Source organism: Drosophila montana, unplaced genomic scaffold (assembly GCF_035044405.1).
Source record: "Drosophila montana isolate Dmon_TW-CO22-7 unplaced genomic scaffold, ASM3504440v1 contig_1624_1, whole genome shotgun sequence".
In the NCBI taxonomy this organism is placed as follows: Eukaryota; Metazoa; Arthropoda; class Insecta; order Diptera; family Drosophilidae; genus Drosophila; species Drosophila montana.
In genome coordinates, this window is record NW_026996559.1 from 2,033,552 (window position 1) to 2,051,806 (window position 18,255).

The 18,255-nt window shown below is 41.7% G+C and overlaps 1 protein-coding gene across 1 annotated transcript; it reads right to left on the reverse strand.

Annotated features, from left to right (window-relative positions):
* Positions 1-1,692: 1,692 nt before the first annotated feature.
* Ubr1 (Ubr1 ubiquitin ligase) lies at positions 1,693-16,287 on the reverse strand. Its single transcript, XM_064699955.1, has 11 exons — positions 16,076-16,287; positions 14,390-14,977; positions 9,924-9,941; positions 9,511-9,663; positions 8,992-9,326; positions 7,923-8,928; positions 5,963-7,121; positions 5,780-5,891; positions 5,584-5,712; positions 4,099-5,518; positions 1,693-3,334 (listed from the first exon to the last, which is right to left on the reverse strand). The coding sequence occupies exons 2-11, from the start codon at positions 14,559-14,561 to the stop codon at positions 2,151-2,153; spliced, it is 5,688 nt and encodes a 1,895-aa protein (XP_064556025.1). The 5' UTR covers positions 14,562-14,977; positions 16,076-16,287; the 3' UTR covers positions 1,693-2,150.
* Positions 16,288-18,255: the final 1,968 nt, after the last annotated feature.

The following is an 18,255-nucleotide window of genomic DNA, read 5'->3' on the forward strand; positions in this document are numbered from 1 at the left end:
AGACAGCAGCAAACAAATTTTACGTAAATATTAAATTTGTTTACAGCTGAACATTTATAAAGAAAGACTGCACATGCAAAGCTAGGTAATGCCTGTTAGCTAGTAACTACATTTGGTTAGATGTGCAGAAAAGCATGGAAGCCTCAACGGTAAGTTCAAAATCTATCGAATCTATCTCTCTCTCATTCTTCTTTTCCCGAAGCTCCAAGATTAGGGATTCATAGCAGTCCTTCTACTTGAAAATACATATTTTGGATGGGTTCAAGATAGATACAACAGATTCCGTTAATTGATCCAACATATGCCGCCAACAACTTCCTGGATGTTATGTATGTTGCAGGATTCCATCTTGATTGTCGTGGACAAGGCAAAAATCTCGATATCACTAAAATTTTGCAAACTGCATTTATTTGTTGTTGGTTGTTGTAGTTGTTTTTACTCACAATCAAATTTTGAATTCCTGTGTTTTGTTTGTGTTTTACAATAATTCGTGTTCTTTGTTGTTGTACAATACATAAAAAGAAATATGTGTGTGTGTGTGTATTTGTGTGACGTGGTTTTCGTATATATTATATATAGACATATATATATATATAAAGGTGTAAGTATATTGATAATGTAAACATGACTCGACTATTTTAGTGTGTCGCCTGCCGCTTCTTCTGCTGCTGCTAATGTTGTTCATTTGTTTTTGTTGTTTGCTGTCATTGTTGTTGTTGCTGCTGCAGTCACAGTTGCCGTTGTATATGTCTTTGTTGCTGCCGTTGCCGCCGCCACCATCGCTACTTGACCAACGCCTAACGCTAAGTTTGGCGATCTCACTGATGTATACATGTATAAATATATATATATATATATATATATAAATATGTTTGTATATGTACGTGCCTGACTGCGTGTGTGTGTGTGTTTGGTATACAAAATTTATGTGAGAAAGGACATGGTGTTTTTGGGGGGTTGGGTGTTGGGGAGGGGGGAAGGCAGCCTGCAAATTGCGAAAACTGAGCGGACGATCAATAACTATTGCATCTAGCCCGCACAAGATCATATACATATATAGTATATATATATACATATAGATATATATGTATAAGTATTTATACATATTTACATACACATATATATTTTTATATCTATCTGGAGCTAACTGATTTTAGAAACCATCCAATTAACTGAAAACCCTTTCATCTCGTGCGCTCAGGAAATTAACATTGATTAGAGTGTGCCCTAAGCAGAGCCTGTTGATTATATAGATTATAGATTACAGTTTACAGATTACATTTTTTTTTGAGATTACAAATGACATTTTTATATACAAGAATCAAGAATCCGTTGGCGCATAAAAAAAATACAAAGGAACGCAATGAACAACGAGCAAATGAAGAAGCAACAACATGCGTTTATTTTGTTGTGGAAGCTGGTTTTAAATTATTCGTATCTGTTTTCTCGGGGACGGTGGATCTGATTTTTTTGCCTTTTATTTTTTTATATATAGTTGCTGCCCTGTCTGTTGGCAGGCTTTGTAACTACACAGTTTTTAATATAATAACTAGGGGAGAAACAATCGTTCGGCCTGCTAATCAAATTATCAACAAGTTTTTCTAATATTACAAAAAAACAAAAAAAAATATAGATACATATATATATATATATATATATATATATATATATATATATATATATATATATATATAAATATTCATATATATATATATTCATATATGTATAAGAAAAACAACAACCAAACACGCAACTTAATATTTAAGTGGTTCCAGGGATAGGGAGCTGGATTGATGGGGTGCTAGCTTTCGGGAATTGTATCCGAGTTGGGTTTGGTGGAGCGTCGGTGTGGTTGCGGTTATGGGTGTGTAGGTTATAATTGTGATTGTGGGTGGGGCGCACACAGGATTAGTAGTAGTAAAATGCTTAGACGTATAAATATGCTCTCCTAATTTGTAATAATCACATTAACTGTCGCCGCCTTTGTCATCGTCGATAATGCTATCGCCAACGACAATGCTATCCTTGTCGTTATCGTTACCGTTACTGTTATCGTTATCGTTATCGCTGTAGTTAACGTTAACGCTAAAGCAACTGCTATCGATATTGTTTTAGCTGTTCGCATTGTATTGAATTTTTTAGCATGCGGACTACATGTGATGCCACTGCGTAACCGCCACATTCGCATGCTCATTAAGACGAGCGATCTCCTCGTGCAGATTGTGTCCCAGCCACTGTAGAAAGATGCGATCGTAGGCAGCCTTGCAGAGCCTGAGCGGATTGCCGCGTCTCAGACCCTGATCCGTTTCGCCGTACTCATCCAAATAGGGTGGCTGGACAAAGCAGCCCTTGCCGCGGCCCAGATATACCACCTGGCAGTCGCGTATGCGCAAAAATATGCCCACCTCGGCGCCGCAATCGTGGGCGTGATGCGTACAGGCGCCCACCGCCGTCTTGCCCAGCTCCGGCTGGCAGCAGTACGATTGACCGCACAGTATGGTGCCGCATATTAAGCACATGGTCGGCGTTTTCATCTCCTCGCGTTCGTTGTTTGGACAGAAGATGTCCGAGACGCTGTTGATAAGATCGCTGTAATCCTCGTAAAGCGGCACCAGATGCGGCAACGGCCGCTGGCATGGCACAATCGATATCGTATTCGAATGCGCCTGCGATGATCCGGGCGTCGCCTGTTTGATGGCGCAGCGCCTGCTGAGCTCGCGCTTAATGTGGGGATGCGAGGCGAAGCTCTGCATTATGGGGGCGTACACCGATTCCATGTCAAAATACACGCCCAGCTGGGGATCCAAGCCCAGGTACTGGCACATCAAGCCGAAACGATCAGGCTGGTCAGTGGGAAAGGAATCGGGAAAATCGATGTCGGTAATGCAGCGATAGAAGAGACAGGAGCTACGCAGGAATGAGCGCATCTGGCGGCGCACATACTCCAGCAACTGAGCCAGACACTTAACCGGGTCGTCCAATAGCGCGCTCACTTCCATCTCCATATCCATTTCCTCAAACTCTTCTCTCGGCTGCCCGTTCCGCTCGAACTGGCGAACTCCCAACGCCAAATTGTGCTTAACATAGAAGCTGGCCATGTTGTGCCTGATCTTAGACGGCAGATGCTCCACGTACTGCAACATCGCTGCCAGCTGCTTCTCCTTATCCTCATCCGGGCGAGAGGCCACTTCTGCCTCGTAGTCAAAGCAAATGATAGCCTTCGTTATATTGGCCAGGAAACACGTCTGAAGTATGTAAAAGTCAAACATGCTGCCGCTGGGCAACATCGTCTTGTTCTCTGTAAATAGAAAGTGATTACATATAGTGCCGTGCACTATAAATGTGTGTGTGTGAGTAAGAGTAAGAGTGTGTGTGGGTGGTAGGTATATATAAAGTAGTATGTCATCATCCTGAACGGGGCGAATAAGAAATATCCCATTTTTTACAGGAGCTACCTTTTGGGACAAGGTTTCGGTAAGCTTTACTGTGTAAGCTGTAACTGTGGAAAATTGGTAGAAAGCTGTTGCTTGAAGCTTGTTTGTTTAGCATCCGATCGGTTTCAAACCTTTTGGAAAATCTATCCACAAGTTATGAATGCAAATATTTTGTTTCTATCCGATCGGGCTTCAAACTCATTTTCACTTATCCATGAAAGGATTATTTGCAGAAATATCAACGAGATGTTTGGAAAATACACGCTCTGTGTTCCTCGGATGGGGGTCAAAAATCATATGGACAAAACCCACTAATTACTTACAAGAAAAATGTAGTTGCATAGATAATTATGTAAATACTCAATCAATTGCACAGCAAATTTGAACTATAAATAAGGCAAGTAACCAAATTAAAGGGTTTAACTAAATAAAGTTGCATGAAATAACTGCAATATATCCAAGGTCAAGCTAGTTGGAGCTTTCTTCGAGAACACAATGGGTACTTGACATGTGCATGCCAAAGTTTATTAATGTAGTTAAACTATGCATATCTAAAGGTGTGACTGATTTAAATCAACTAGAACTATTGTTGCTGATGACCGAGAACATGTACTTCAGGGTGCTTTAGCATAAAAATTGAATACCCCTTCCTATAAGTACTTACCATCGGCGGCGACAAGATTGGGCACAGTAAAGTTGAGCTGTACCAGCATGCGGAAGCAGTCCCATTCCAGGACGCTGGTGCCCTTCTGGTTGAATATGGTCTCACACAGCTTGGCGCCATGCACGCTCTGCCTGGTGATGTGCGGCTCTTTCAGACTGACTGAGTAGAGAGCGCATGCACGCACCAAATTGCTAACGCAGCTTTGATGCCGCATGGGCAGTTCGGCCTTCAGGGGCTTCTGTATGGCATATAGATAGACCTCTAGTGCCTGCAGCGTGTAGTAGCAGGTGTCCCAGAGCAGCGACACGGTGTCCAGATCGCTATCTTCCGCATTTGGCGAATCCTCTGACTGCTGCCCCTGCAGCTGGCTCTGCATGGCGTTGCGTAGCGCCGTATGGAACGAGCCCATCACTTCTGTCCAGTTAATATGCAGGGTAGGCTTTTGTATGATCTGTGCACTACGCTCGAACTGGGTCATGTTGCCAATAATGTTGAATTTTCTGGGCAAGTCCATTAAAGCGATTGACGATCCTTCCAAAATCAGCTTGCTGATCATAAGTAGCATTTCCACAAAGCTATCAAGCGGCATAAAGTTCTCGGCTGCTTGAGTCGGCGGTGGCGGTGGCGAGAACTTTGGCAATGCCTCACTTACTGGAAGCACTGTGTTGCTCAGGGTGCGGCAGTAGGGGCAATGGAACTCAACGTTCTGCGTCTGGTTTGGCAACACCCGATTGCGTTGGGGCCGGCGCTGCTCCTTGGACTCCTCGCTGCTGTAGTACTCCTTCCAGCAGTTGTGATGCATTACATGTCCGCAGCAGCTTACGTGCAGCGCCGATTTCGGCCCCTCAGGGATGGCCGTGGTGAAAATGACGCGCGACGTCTGCACAAAAGCGGAGCTGACCAGCGGCGGGCCGCTGCTGCTGATGCTGCAGTCCTCAAAGCAAAGGATGCACTTGAAGCTGTTGTCGCCCGCCTCATAATGGCTGCGCTGTGGGCCCAGGCAGGCTACTGTCTTACATGTATCCGGCACTAGAGCCGCAGCTCCCTGCTCCTCCAAAGACTCTGGTATTTCCTCCCATTCCATCATAGACTCGTTTGGTTTCTGCGCTGCGCCTGCAGTGCCCTCATCGTTTGTATTGGCAAACATTTCTGCATTTGACTTCATGAAGGACTTCTGCGCATTCTCGATTTGAGCCATAATTTTTGCGCGACGCTCAGCGGCCAACCGTGAGCGGGCCTCTTTCTCTAGGCGTGCCTGCTGCTCGGAAGATAGCGGCTGATCCTCGCCCTGCTGCGACTGTTGTTGGCCGCTGCCCGAGCCAGCAGCTGCCGACGTGGAGCTCACGCTGGGCGCCTGTTTTGCCTGCAGGTCCTTGTACCGTTTAATGGTCCACAATACAAAATCGCGATGTGCCTCCAACTAAAATAAAAGTGAACAATTGTGAACCCTGTGATGTATAAAATCTACTGAAGTCGAATACTTACACGTGGGCAACGGGCCAACTCCTCCAGTTTTTCTAGCACGTAATACTTTTGCGATCGCTCATAGAAGCTAAGGAACGGGTAATGCTCGCTGATCTCCTCCTGTATGGCAAAGCCCAGCAGATGAATCACCTGTAATGGCAGGAATAGGAGAGAGTTTAGAGCCTGCTTTTGCTGCAATTTCATTTTCAGCTCTTGCCTTCTGCAAATGACTTTCGGTAAAGGAACGACTGCGCGCGTCCAACGCACGATCCATGACCATCGTGGTGATCTCGAGGAACACATTGCACTGCAAAATGTTGGCCATGGAGCTGCAGAAAAAATAAAATTAGATATAAATAAAATTAGATATAATCTGAGTTTTCAGATGGTCTGCACTTACGTAAAGGCCGGCGTTAACTGTGGCAGCATTGGCGGCGGGCAGCAAACAAGCTGTGCTTTGGCCTTGCGACGCTCACGTTGCAGCTCCTCGGCCTTAGATTTGTCCTCCTTGGTATAGTGGTAGAAGTATACGTTGAACTCATCGTAGAGGTGCTCTTTTAGCTCATAGACGCCCTTGCTGTCGGTGCCGACGGGCTTCTTGAAGACGGCCACCGTGTTTATGACATCCTCGATAATGCTGTCGTTGCTGCCGCTGTTGCCGTCGGGCAGAGCGCGCGACAGCTCCGAGTGTGAGTAGGATTTGGTGCAGAGCAGTTGTATGATCTCCTTACGTAAGCGATCTTCCTCACTGACGAGCGAAACGCCCGGCATCCAACGCTCACCAATGATAACAATCAAAAGCTCGAGGAACTCATCGGTCATGGACAGCTGGCGCATAAACTCGTCATCCACCGGTGATTGGGCCAGACCAAACTCGTATTCGGGCTGCGCCCAGGCGATCATGTTGAATTTGTTCAGCAAGTGAATGAGAAACTCGTTGCTTTCCATTAGCGAGGCGCCAATCTGCAGGCAAACTATATCCCTGTCCAACATCTCGACGCGGCAGCGTACATTTCTATAGAAATATAGCTGATGGAGGAGCGAATAACCGTTGCGTCTCCACATGCCTGCGGCGACCTGGGCAATCATCGCCTGAGTGCACAGCACTGGCTCAATAATTTCGCGCGGCGTTAGCTTGATGTTAAGCGCCTCCGTCTCGGCCAGAAGGATGTCATAGGTCATGTCGTGCGCTCCCAGATGCAGATAGATGCCCGCATAGAAGCGCGACAGCGGTAAATGTATCGAAACCGGTCTTGTGGATACGTCATATATTAGACAATTGGCCACATGGTCGGCAACGGTCTTTGGTTCCACCTTCTCGTTGCCCACAATGAAACTGTTATTCACTAGCGCACGCACCGTCATCTTGTAGAGCTTGCGCAGCAGCTTCACATCGCTGGCCGCCCACTCGATCACCTGCGATATGGTCGAGGCCAGTTTAATGTGCAAATTGAAGGCGCACTCCCACTCCGGTTCGTAGTCCATATGCTGGCCCATTTGACGAGTTATCGATTCCATGCCCTGCATTACATTCAAGACACGCATTAGAGCCTTGCAGCCTAAAGAAATGAGAGATAAAATATGTTAATTTATTTCTTTAAAACAATCAACAGATAATTATAAGCTCGCTTGAAAAATTTAACGAGAATATTATATGCAAATATCCGATAGAATCAAAAACTAATTAGCTGACAATGACTAATATTCACAGAAAACTATTTTTTAAATTGATAAATAGTATTGATACAAAAAACTTTCACCTTTCCACCAAAAAGCGAAAACATATTCTTCAGTTAATTATGCCTATTAACCTACTACCGACTACTCTGCTACTCGCTACTGTAAGCGCGGATGTTAAAATAATTCTTTAGCTCGCGGTAAACATTTTTGATGTATTCAGAGTATTTTAGCGAACGCCTGCTAATCTAAGTTATTAAGTAACGAGCTAATAATGCTCAAAATACTTTTAAAGACAATGCCTAATTAGAGTATATGAGCGAGTTGGTAGCCATATAAGTATTTAAACAGCGAGCAAAAACGCGTTAGCCTAGACACGAATTAGCTTACAATATGCAATTTGGATGTGCCTTAGTTCATAGTTCATACTTTTTGCAACTATTATATAGATATTTAAGTAGCGAGCAATTGATTTAACTAAATCACGATCCATTAACATAAATTGTTGGCCTTCACATGTAAACAGACTGACAGATCAGACAAGGATGCATGCAAGTTCATGAACTAGAGTTAAATAGGGATATTATGAGAAAGAGAAAGATAGATATATAGATAGATAGATAGAGAGAGAGGGAGAGAACGATATGTTCAGATACCAAAAAGTTAAGAAAATTGAAACTAACCCTCAAGGAAACCGCTGCGAAGTTCACTGCTAAGCACTTCAGGTTTCAGACTGAGCAAATAACGTAAATCGTAGAGTATGTAATTGGCTCGCTTAAAGAACGCCATGCTGGCAATGTTCTTGCTAAAGTGGAGCGTGCGATTGTGTATGAACTTCTCGATGGCGACGTGATAGAACGTGTGTAGCAGCTTGTCAAAGATACCCTCATGGGCGATCAGATTATGAGCAATACTCGGGACAGTGAACAACTGCACACTGAGCGATACAATCGAAAAGGAGTGATCGTGATCATCGCTAATAAAGTCCTCCACAATGGTCGCATAGCGTCGCGAGAATTCCTTTGCCAGCACCATTTTGTTCTCGTACTCCATGAGCATGCCGGATATAAGCAGACGATGCCAGCAAGTGCGAGCCGTCTTCCATAGCTTCACATCGTATTCGAGTATGTGGCGAATGCAAAAGGATTCGTTCTTAAGCTGCACCAGCGTGGCGAACGTCTTCCGGAATAGATAATGACGCACAAGGAACTCTTGGAACCAGCTGAGCAGCTGCAGCGCAAACTGCTGGCACGCCACCGAATTGATATTGAGCACTGAGGTGCGCAGCGATTGACTGTGACGGGCATTGTTCAGAAGACCGCTGGGCGGTATATTTTGGTTCTCAATGGCCGTCTTGAGCTCGTTGCACGCCTGGAACCTATCACACTTAACAACGGCTCGACCCTCACGATCAATCGCAGCCACAATCTCCATGGCATCCCTTTGACGGCACTTTGCGATCTTTGTCAGCGTATTTATGACCTGATCAAAAGTGTGCGACTCATCATTGTACAGCACCGTGCAGAAGTTGGTGCCATCGAGATCTCCATCCAGACACTGCAGACTAGCATTCGGCTCAATCTCCAGATAGTTGACACAGAAAGCCAATATGGCGCTGAAACAAATTTCTGCGCGTTCCAACACGGCACTGGTTATGATTTTGCTCTCCAGAGGATTCTTGCGATTCGCCTGCGAAAACGAAGAAAGTCGTTTTAGAAAGGATTTTCGGGCCGATCGTTTGCATTTACTCACCAGATGCAGCTCGCAGTATTGATCACGCTTCCAGGCCTCATCGTCACCGCAATCACAACAGCCACCTCCGCCGGAGCTGGACATTTTATACCTGTGAAAGCGATGCGCCGAACGCTTAAAGCAATTGACGCACAGCACACAGGTCGGATCGACGCCACATTCGCGGCAGCTGTAAGTAGGCTCGCCATTCTTGAACACCTTGCCGCACACGGTGGCCGTGTTTCCCTCTAGTCGAAGCTTCTCGAGCGCTGTCACCGGGCTATCGCCCATGATGAACTCGACAAACACATCAATGATCTCCTCTTTGGCCAGCGCCTCGTTGAACATGCATTTCACTGTAATTAAGGGGGTGAAGGCACAGTCTTACTAACAATTGATCAAGGACCGAATAGTAAGGAACTAAGAAGCGACTACAACTACAGCGATCTCGGCTCAATTTGCAATGTTCAGCTTTCAACTTGCAACTCGCATTTGGCAACTGATGAACTGCACCCAGTTTCAGTGGAGCTGTCAACTTACAGGACCCGCAAGTCACGGCGTGCTTTGACTCCTGCAAGCGCTTGATCTCTTGCAGCAGCTTGGTAGTCTTCGCGCTCAATTGGACTTGCTCTTCGAGGGGCATATAATCAGAATACATAGAGTTATCATCATCCGACTCATACATTGCTTCATCTGCTTAGCCCGCAAAGGGATGAGTTCATGAGTTGGGGAAAGGATATGCTGATTGGTTAATTTAAAGATTCTCTTTATATCATAGGATTTGTGTTGATCTGACCGTTGGGGTCAGGACTTGGGTAAAGGGGCTGGGTTTATTATCTGTCTGACAATTTCCCTACATGTTCTTGTGTGTAGTGTCGGTTTTTTTTTTTTTTTTTTTTTTTTTTTGATGCTGGCGGATCGGATGGCGCTAAGTCCAAAGTACAAATACTCACAAGTTGGTGCAATTGAATCTATAAAAAGAGGAAAAAATGAAAACAAAAACAAAATAATAATAAAAACAACGAAACAAAAGCACAAATATAACTATAAATTTAGCAACTTATAAATTATAATTAAATAATATAATAAATTTTAAAAAATCAAATTATGCTCAACTGAGGAGATCCATTGGCAATCAACCCTCTCGAAAAATGGGTGAAAAATTGAAAATGGATGGTATGAATTTTATTTCTCGGCAATTGACATATATGAATATTTAAACTGCCAGAAATTAAACACAGTTCACAAACAAGAAATAACCCGATTCCTATAAGAAGATTTTAAGATGAGTTGAACTATAATTATGTACACATATATATGTATGTGGTTTTTATTGAAAACTTGTTTTTTTCTAAAACCGACCCACCGGAGAGTTAAGAATAATATTAAAATGTATACATATGAGTCAATCAGTCGGCAAATAATACTCTTTTGTTCTAGCTTAGATATAAAAAAATAAAAATAATCTAATGGTTTATTAACAGCTCATGAGTAAAAAGTTCTAATTCAAAATAGCCAGACTATTATTTTTGCCTATTCTTTAAGAACTAATACAAAATTCAAAATAATTATATTTCTTTTGTTTCTCAACTATGTTGAAAACTAAAAGAAATTAAAATTTCGTTGACCTATGCATGCCGTTTGAGTTCAAATGCATAATGATTACAAGCAAATAAATGTTCAACCCTGAATCATTAATAATGAATAATTATAAGACACACATCATCATCAGAAGCATCAACATTTGCATCAGAGGTGGCGTATGAGTAATGTACCTGGTCATATTTTCGGCTGGGCCGTGTTAGAGGGTGGCAGGCTGGGGCGGGGTGCCAACACAAAGTTAATTCGAGTGCATAAAATGTGTGCTTAAAAAACTGGTTAGTCAATGTGGCCAGCGCAATAAACAATGAGTTGACATTTGTGCAAAAGCCAAACAAAGACAATGAAAATCAAAAGCCAAATTCAAAATGACACGTAAATTATGGAGCCGGGAGAGTGTATAGAGAACGAAAGAGAGAGAGAGAGAGAGAGTGCCGCGAGATCTTTGATAATGTAAGTTGTTTTTCCATGAATCCGTAAACCCAACCGCAGCAGAGTAATCCAAGACTCTGTCCCAAAGCCGAACTATAGATTTTATGGACTGTTATGAGAGGAGACACAAAAACAAACAAAAAAAAAACCTTCAGCAAACGAGTTTTGAGGTAATCAAAAATGAAATCGAATCGAGTACATATACGTAGATATCGAACACATAGATACAGTTCAAGGTCGTCTCATTACGAAAAACCCAGCCAAAAATGGTCTAGAGAGTGCGAGAGTGATCGTTTGGGTAAGTGTAAAAAAGAAACACAAGCGATCGAACTGGGGGGGAGGTGCCACATATTTCCGCACAGCTTTTCGAGCTTTCTTCTATGGCGCGATAACAGCAGCAGGCAGCGAGCAGCGAGGGGCGGTTGAGAGGAGGCGAGGGAAGCGTGGTTTCTTTTTAATCGCATCTGACGTCGCCAGAGGCTATCAGCAGCTGTGTTCCTACCTACAATGTCTGCACTACATATAGTTTCTATAAAGGCACGATCATATATACATACATACATACATATATGTATATGTATATGATAATAATGATGTATTAATCAATTGCGCAAGCAGCTGAGGCACAACAGGCTGAAACAAAGGAACGTCTGGAACACTCTTTTGTTTCGATGTTCCGTTCGATTGCCATGGCCGCAAAGCTAGTGCCCGGCCATAGACTGTCCCCAGTCCGGAGCACGTTCCATAGGAACAACAAGACCACGAGAGCTCGAGTACACGTATGTGTATATGCACTTACAGTAGCGGCCAAAATGGATGGAGCAGCTGATAAAAGTAATTTTGGTATTTTTTCTATTGTTTGTCATGGGTATATCTTTTTCTTAACAGATATTCAGTCAATTAAATTAATTTACAAAACCTTTCGTATTATTTAGGATGAAATTATTTCATCGAAATAAATATCTAACGAAAATTACTACAAAAAATATTTTAAATGATTTTATGGCTATGGGTATATTTACATCGAACTACAAATAGATTCTTATTATCCTGTTTTCAGCTTCTAATGTATTATTATTTTTTATTTGTATGTTTCTTCTACTTAACAAGCTCTATATCGAAGACAATAATTCAAGAAAACAGCTGTTATTCCAATTAACTTACACAGTGTATTCATCAAGGTTGACTTTGGTACAGAAAACAAAGACAGATAATGGCACAAAGGAATTTAGGAAAATAATTTGAGTCTGTTTCTTAAGAAACTTAACCTCGGTTCATTAAATTCAATACAAGCATTTAGCATATAACCAGTGATATACTATTTATAATTCAGATTCTTACGCTGACTCACGTTTTATGGCCAGCACTGTATGACAAACACATAAATTTGCAGTAGGTGGCATCATTTTTTAATTGCATTTCTTGACATCCCCACAAGAAGAAAATGTCGGAAATTATTAAGGTGCTCCCAAAAGGAAAAAAGATCTCCTGGAACAGAAATCGGGCAATCGACCTTATACAGAAGACTACTTGATTTATATACCCAACGGACACGAACGCCTAAATGTGTCAACCGGACAAAGAAGCTTCCGAGAACTGCGCGGAACTGGCCACGTTACTGTGCATCGGTGCGGCGATTCAATTTGGTACAAGGAAAACGTTGACGATGACGAAGACGAAGGCGACGAAGTTTATCAACTACCTGAAATCCCGACTTCTGACTTTATCAGTAAGTCATGGAGGGACAGGGCAGTGTATAAAAATTAGGCGCTCAAGTGTCAACATGACAACAAAGAATTGTAAGTGTTCCAAAATCAAGAGAGATCTACTGAAAGATACCCTGCATCCACGTTTACGAGTCCTCCCAGCATACATACATACGATAAATACAAATCTACCATCCTTTATTAACATTTATATAATTTGATCATATATCATATCATGTATATATGCATATAATAGCCCAAACAACCCCATTATAATATTAACAGGGTATCATAATACTGATAGCACTGTCAAATTCACAGGTCAAAAACCCGACAAGCTGAAATCCAATTGCAAAACAATTTAAACGGTGTGCAAATATCCTTATCTTAAATGACAGGTATCGCAATTAGTTGCATAACAGTTGAGAGAAGGCACTTAAGTCAATCTTGCATATGTACATGTGTATAAAACCATCTGGGTATAAATACGACTCACGTAGAACCAAAATTAAACAGGATTAAACAGATTGCTGCACAATTCCTATTCATTTAATTTCTCTTTGTTTTGCAATCGATGCCGTTCCACTGGCCGCGCATTTCCACATTGCGTATAATGTATTCGACTTTAAAACGTCAACAGTCTCTCCCAAAAGAAAATGCGTTGTAAAACAGAAAACGCATTAAGTACTGTGGGTGGTCGGTCATTCATGATTTGGCAAAAAGTAACATAGAATCAAGAAACAGTGCGAACGGTAAACAAATCTTTGGGATAAACGAACCCACGGAAAGGGTTAATTTATCAGGCAGAAGGAGGCAACTTCAAGCACAAATGATATTTGGATTCATCATCAGCAACAAACAGCTGACTCGAACCAGTCATGACCTTCCGACTATATGATCACGCAGATTTCAGAGATGGATAACTGCCCGAAATCGATAAGTATCGATTAGAGGGCAAGGTTTTTTAAACATATCTTGGAAATTTGAAGAGCTCGAGCTACCATATTTGGTATGTAAGTTCTCGTATCATATATGTACGTATTGCAGAAAATATTGTCTAAATTGACTTATTGGAAGCCTGAAAGAAAACTTCCGACGCAGTTTGGGAAAACTAATATCGGTTAGGTTACCTACAGACCCTGAGTCAGTTGCACACAAAAGAAGAAAAATGTATAAAAATAAGTAAAATAAAACAATATGAATACCATGTAAACTTCTAACGGAATGTGGCGCAAAACGAGTTTGTTATTGTTGCTAGGCTGGGGCTGGGGCTGGGTTGTTGATTTTGTAATAGCCGTCGTCGTTGTTGTGGTTGTAGTTGCTGTTTTTGCAGGCGCTGCTTAGAAGGTGAGACAGGTAAAGTAGACAACTCAAATCGTGCAATCAACTCGTCTAATGAAAGGAAAAACGAGTGCGCGAAAATTTGCGGAAATCGAATAGACAATAACAACGTGATGGAAAAATAATACAAAATATAACAAAATAGGGGAAAAAACCAGCGAACAAACGTGCGATATTCAATGACAACAACGGCAACAACAACAAATTCAAGAGCACGGCTTGAATGTGAATATATAAAGATAAATATACTCATAAATGTACACAAACACACACACACACACACGCACACAGGCACATACAGACATTTACTTAAGCCACTTATGTAGGTTATAGCGACTCACCTGTTCCCATTTCATTTTGAAAATGAAAATATTTTGGCGATTCCTTTTTGAAGTAGTCGATGAAATCGTCGCGCTTCAATGTGCCAGCCTGGTGTTTGAGGCGCCATTCCTTTAATGGCGAACTGCCGTCCTGCTCGGGCACAACAACATCCTCCATATCGTAGCGATCCATATTTAGTTGTCACTTTTCGATAGGTTTTCCTTCTCGTTTCCTAACTCGCTTCCTCTTGCAACTTCTTTTACGTTTCCCTTTTTCTTTCGGCTATTACCCGAGTGACCGACGACCGCTTCTTCGACTAAATTCGAGCAGTTGGGGTACGTTTTTTATCTTTGGTCGCTCTCGTCGCTCTCCCAATAACCGCCGCTCCCTCTATCCACACGTTTGCTGCTGCTTATGTACGTATGTGTGGGTGGGTGGATAGCTTGTCCTTGGTTTGCTGTAGCCGTTATTTGTTATTGTAGTTGTTGGTATAATTTTTATGTTCGGTTGTTTCTTGGTTCTTGCCTATGCTGTTTTTGCTGCTGCTGCTGCTCCTGCTGCCGCTGCTGCTGATGCTGCTTGCATTCGGGTTGTCTTCAATTTAGCTACTGAACGAAAATAATTAACGCAATTTAATTGTATAGTTTTACTTTAATTGTTGTCGTTTGATTTATGTACATCCAAATAACGAGTGCGCGCACTAACTTATTAACATACATACAATTGATTTGAGATGAGCTTAGGTATGTATTTGTTGTCTATGTAAGGCAATAATTTTTTTTGTTTGCTTTTATGCGGTTTTACTTTTAATATTACTCAATTGACAATTTATACAAATGCTGCTGCTGCTGCTGCTGCTCTTTTTACTTACAGCTACATCAGAGTTATGTTTGCAACTGTTGCTTGGCCATTTTAGCAAATCTCATTATTATCGTTGTTTTTGTCCAACAACTGCTGCTGCTGCTGTCAGTGGTTAGTTTTGGCAGCAAAACAAAAACAAAACGCACGACGCATTGCACGATGACAGCAGAGTGACAAGAGCGTGTAAGAGAGAGCGAGAACGCGCATGCCAATAGCCAACAGCAAGAGCAGCAGCAGCAGCCCACAAAACGACATTCAGATTTTCGATTAACAGAACAGAAACAAAAAAAAAAAACCATTTAGATTGAAACGCAATATATGTATATATACATATCCGAATAAATTTACATGTGTGTAAATACATACATATAAAGATGTATGTATGTACTTGGCAGGCAACAACAACTGCAGCCAGCCAGATTCTGCATGCTCAAACATACACACATTCACTTGGCCATAGTAACACCCATGTACATTCATACACAAGCACTTTTACATGTATTTGCATATGTAAGCAAGTATTTACAGCTCTGTATATGCATAATAATAATTATTGTGAGCTAAACATTGTTTTGTTGCGATGGGTCCCGTTCCTCACACACTTTTCTTTCTCTCTTTTGATTTTCACATGCGCATGCATACATTTCTATAGTATGATATGTATGCGTTTGTACATTTTCAACAATGTTTTTGTGCACTTCCTACGCAAAATAGACAATCGCCGATACTGGATGACCGCGTCAGGCAGCTGATGAATTATACAAGCAAGAGAATTAAAAACACTCAGCTGCACACTCACACACACACACACACACACATGCACTCGCACTCATACATATACATACACTATTTCTATATATATGCACATATTATGTGTACATATAGTCTTTTCCTTGGATTTAAATTTGTTCTCTTAAAACGCAGGCAGGCAGGCTGTTCAACTGGCTGCTGCAATTTCGTAATATGCAATGCACGTTTCAGCTTAGCTTTGCTTTGCTTTTCCGCTTTCAATTATTCGCGTTAGCTTTTGCTCGCGTACTACGCACTACGATTACGAGACAGATTTGGTATTTGTTGACAATTTGTATATCGATAGTATCGATTTTACTTTTCTTTATTAAATCAAAATATATAGTGGCTGAATATTAGGTATTATAGTCAAAATACATAAATTTCCTAAGGGTTCTTTTGTTTTTTTTGTAAAATTCTGTGCTAGGTGTTGTTAACAATATGTATATCGATTCGAAAAATGTGACCAGACTGTCGAATTATTACCACAATAAGAGGCTTTTGATTAAAAATACTTTCGATTATTTTGTAAGACAGGCATAAATAGATCCACTAACCAAATAACATATAGACCGGACAAACCCTACTTTTGATGGTGACATTCGATATTTCTGCGGCTGGTCCAAACTCGCCTTCGTTTTTGTTCGGGTTCGAGACATGCTCGCATGCTCTCAGAAGCAAGAGAGTAAGAATACATATGGCCTGTGTCGGGGAACGGCAACGCTGTCTTTTTACTCGCTCACTCTACAAGAAACTGCTGTGGCTTACTCTCATCCATATGATTTGTGCGATAGAACGGCATCGCTGTTTTTTATCTCGCTCCCACTACAGGAAACTGCTTTGGCTTACTCTCAATGCTCTTTCAATTTGTCTATGTACCGTTTAAATGTTTGTGTGTGTATGCGTCCGCACAAGCAAAAATGCCCACAAATTCAATTTTTCTCCAAAGTCGGTGGCATATCTTCCCTTTTGAGGGGACGATAATATAAAATAATGAAAGGGTTTGCCCCGTCGATGCGAAATTCTTTCATTTTAGCTCGTTCTTCTTCGAAAGGGTACCTAAGCGTTGGCATGTGTGCATTTAAAAGTTTTGGACTTGCTATTCACGCATACTTGCATATTTTGTATATGAATAGAAGCATTTATGCGCATGTGTGCCTGTTGGTCCCTGCCTGCCTGTCCGATCCAAATTTGACAATATTTTTGGACTTCTGAATTTCGAGCTCTACACACACACACAGAGACACAAATGTGTGTGAATGGGCTGATCATGGGCGCAAAATTTAAAAATATCATTATTGGCACTCGTCTGACGCGCGCTCTTCTTTTTATGATTTAGGGCTTGAATTGATGAATGAATGTTGGCCCCTCATTACCTGTAGATCATATATGAAAAAGCTAAATATTTTAAGACAATAAAATTATTAATACTATCAATATATAATTGCTCCTAAAATTAGTTAAGTGATCAGTCACTTGACCTACATATGCAGGTGCAGGTGTTTGCCAAAAGTTGACCCTTTCGGCCCAACAGGCTGCTGCAGGTAATAAGGGGTCAACATTCATTCATCAATTCAAGCCCTAAATCATAAAAAAAAGAGGGGGCGTCAGACGCGTGCCAATAATGATATTTTTAAATTTTGCGCCCATGATCAGCCCATTCACACACATTTGTGTCTCTGTGTGTGTGTGTAGAGCTCGAAATTCAGAAGTCCAAAAATATTGTCAAATTTGGATCGGACAGGCAGGCAGGGACCAACAGGCACACATGCGCATAAATGCTTCTATTCATATACAAAATATGCAAGTATGCGTGAATAGCAAGTCCAAAAACTTTTAAATGCACACATGCCAACGCTTAGGTACCCTTTCGAAGAAGAACGAGCTAAAATGAAAGAATTTCGCATCGACGGGGCAAACCCTTTCATTATTTTATATTACTCGTCCCCTCAAAAGGGAAGATATGCCACCGACTTTTGAGAAAAATTGAATTTGTGGGCATTTTTGCTTGTGCGGACACATACACACACAAACATTTAAACGGTACATAGACAAATTGAAAGAGCATTGAGAGTAAGCCAAAGCAGTTTCCTGTAGTGGGAGCGAGATAAAAAACAGCGATGCCGTTCTATCGCACAAATCATATGGATGAGAGTAAGCCACAGCAGTTTCTTGTAGAGTGAGCGAGTAAAAAGACAGCGTTGCCGTTCCCCGACACAGGCCATATGTATTCTTA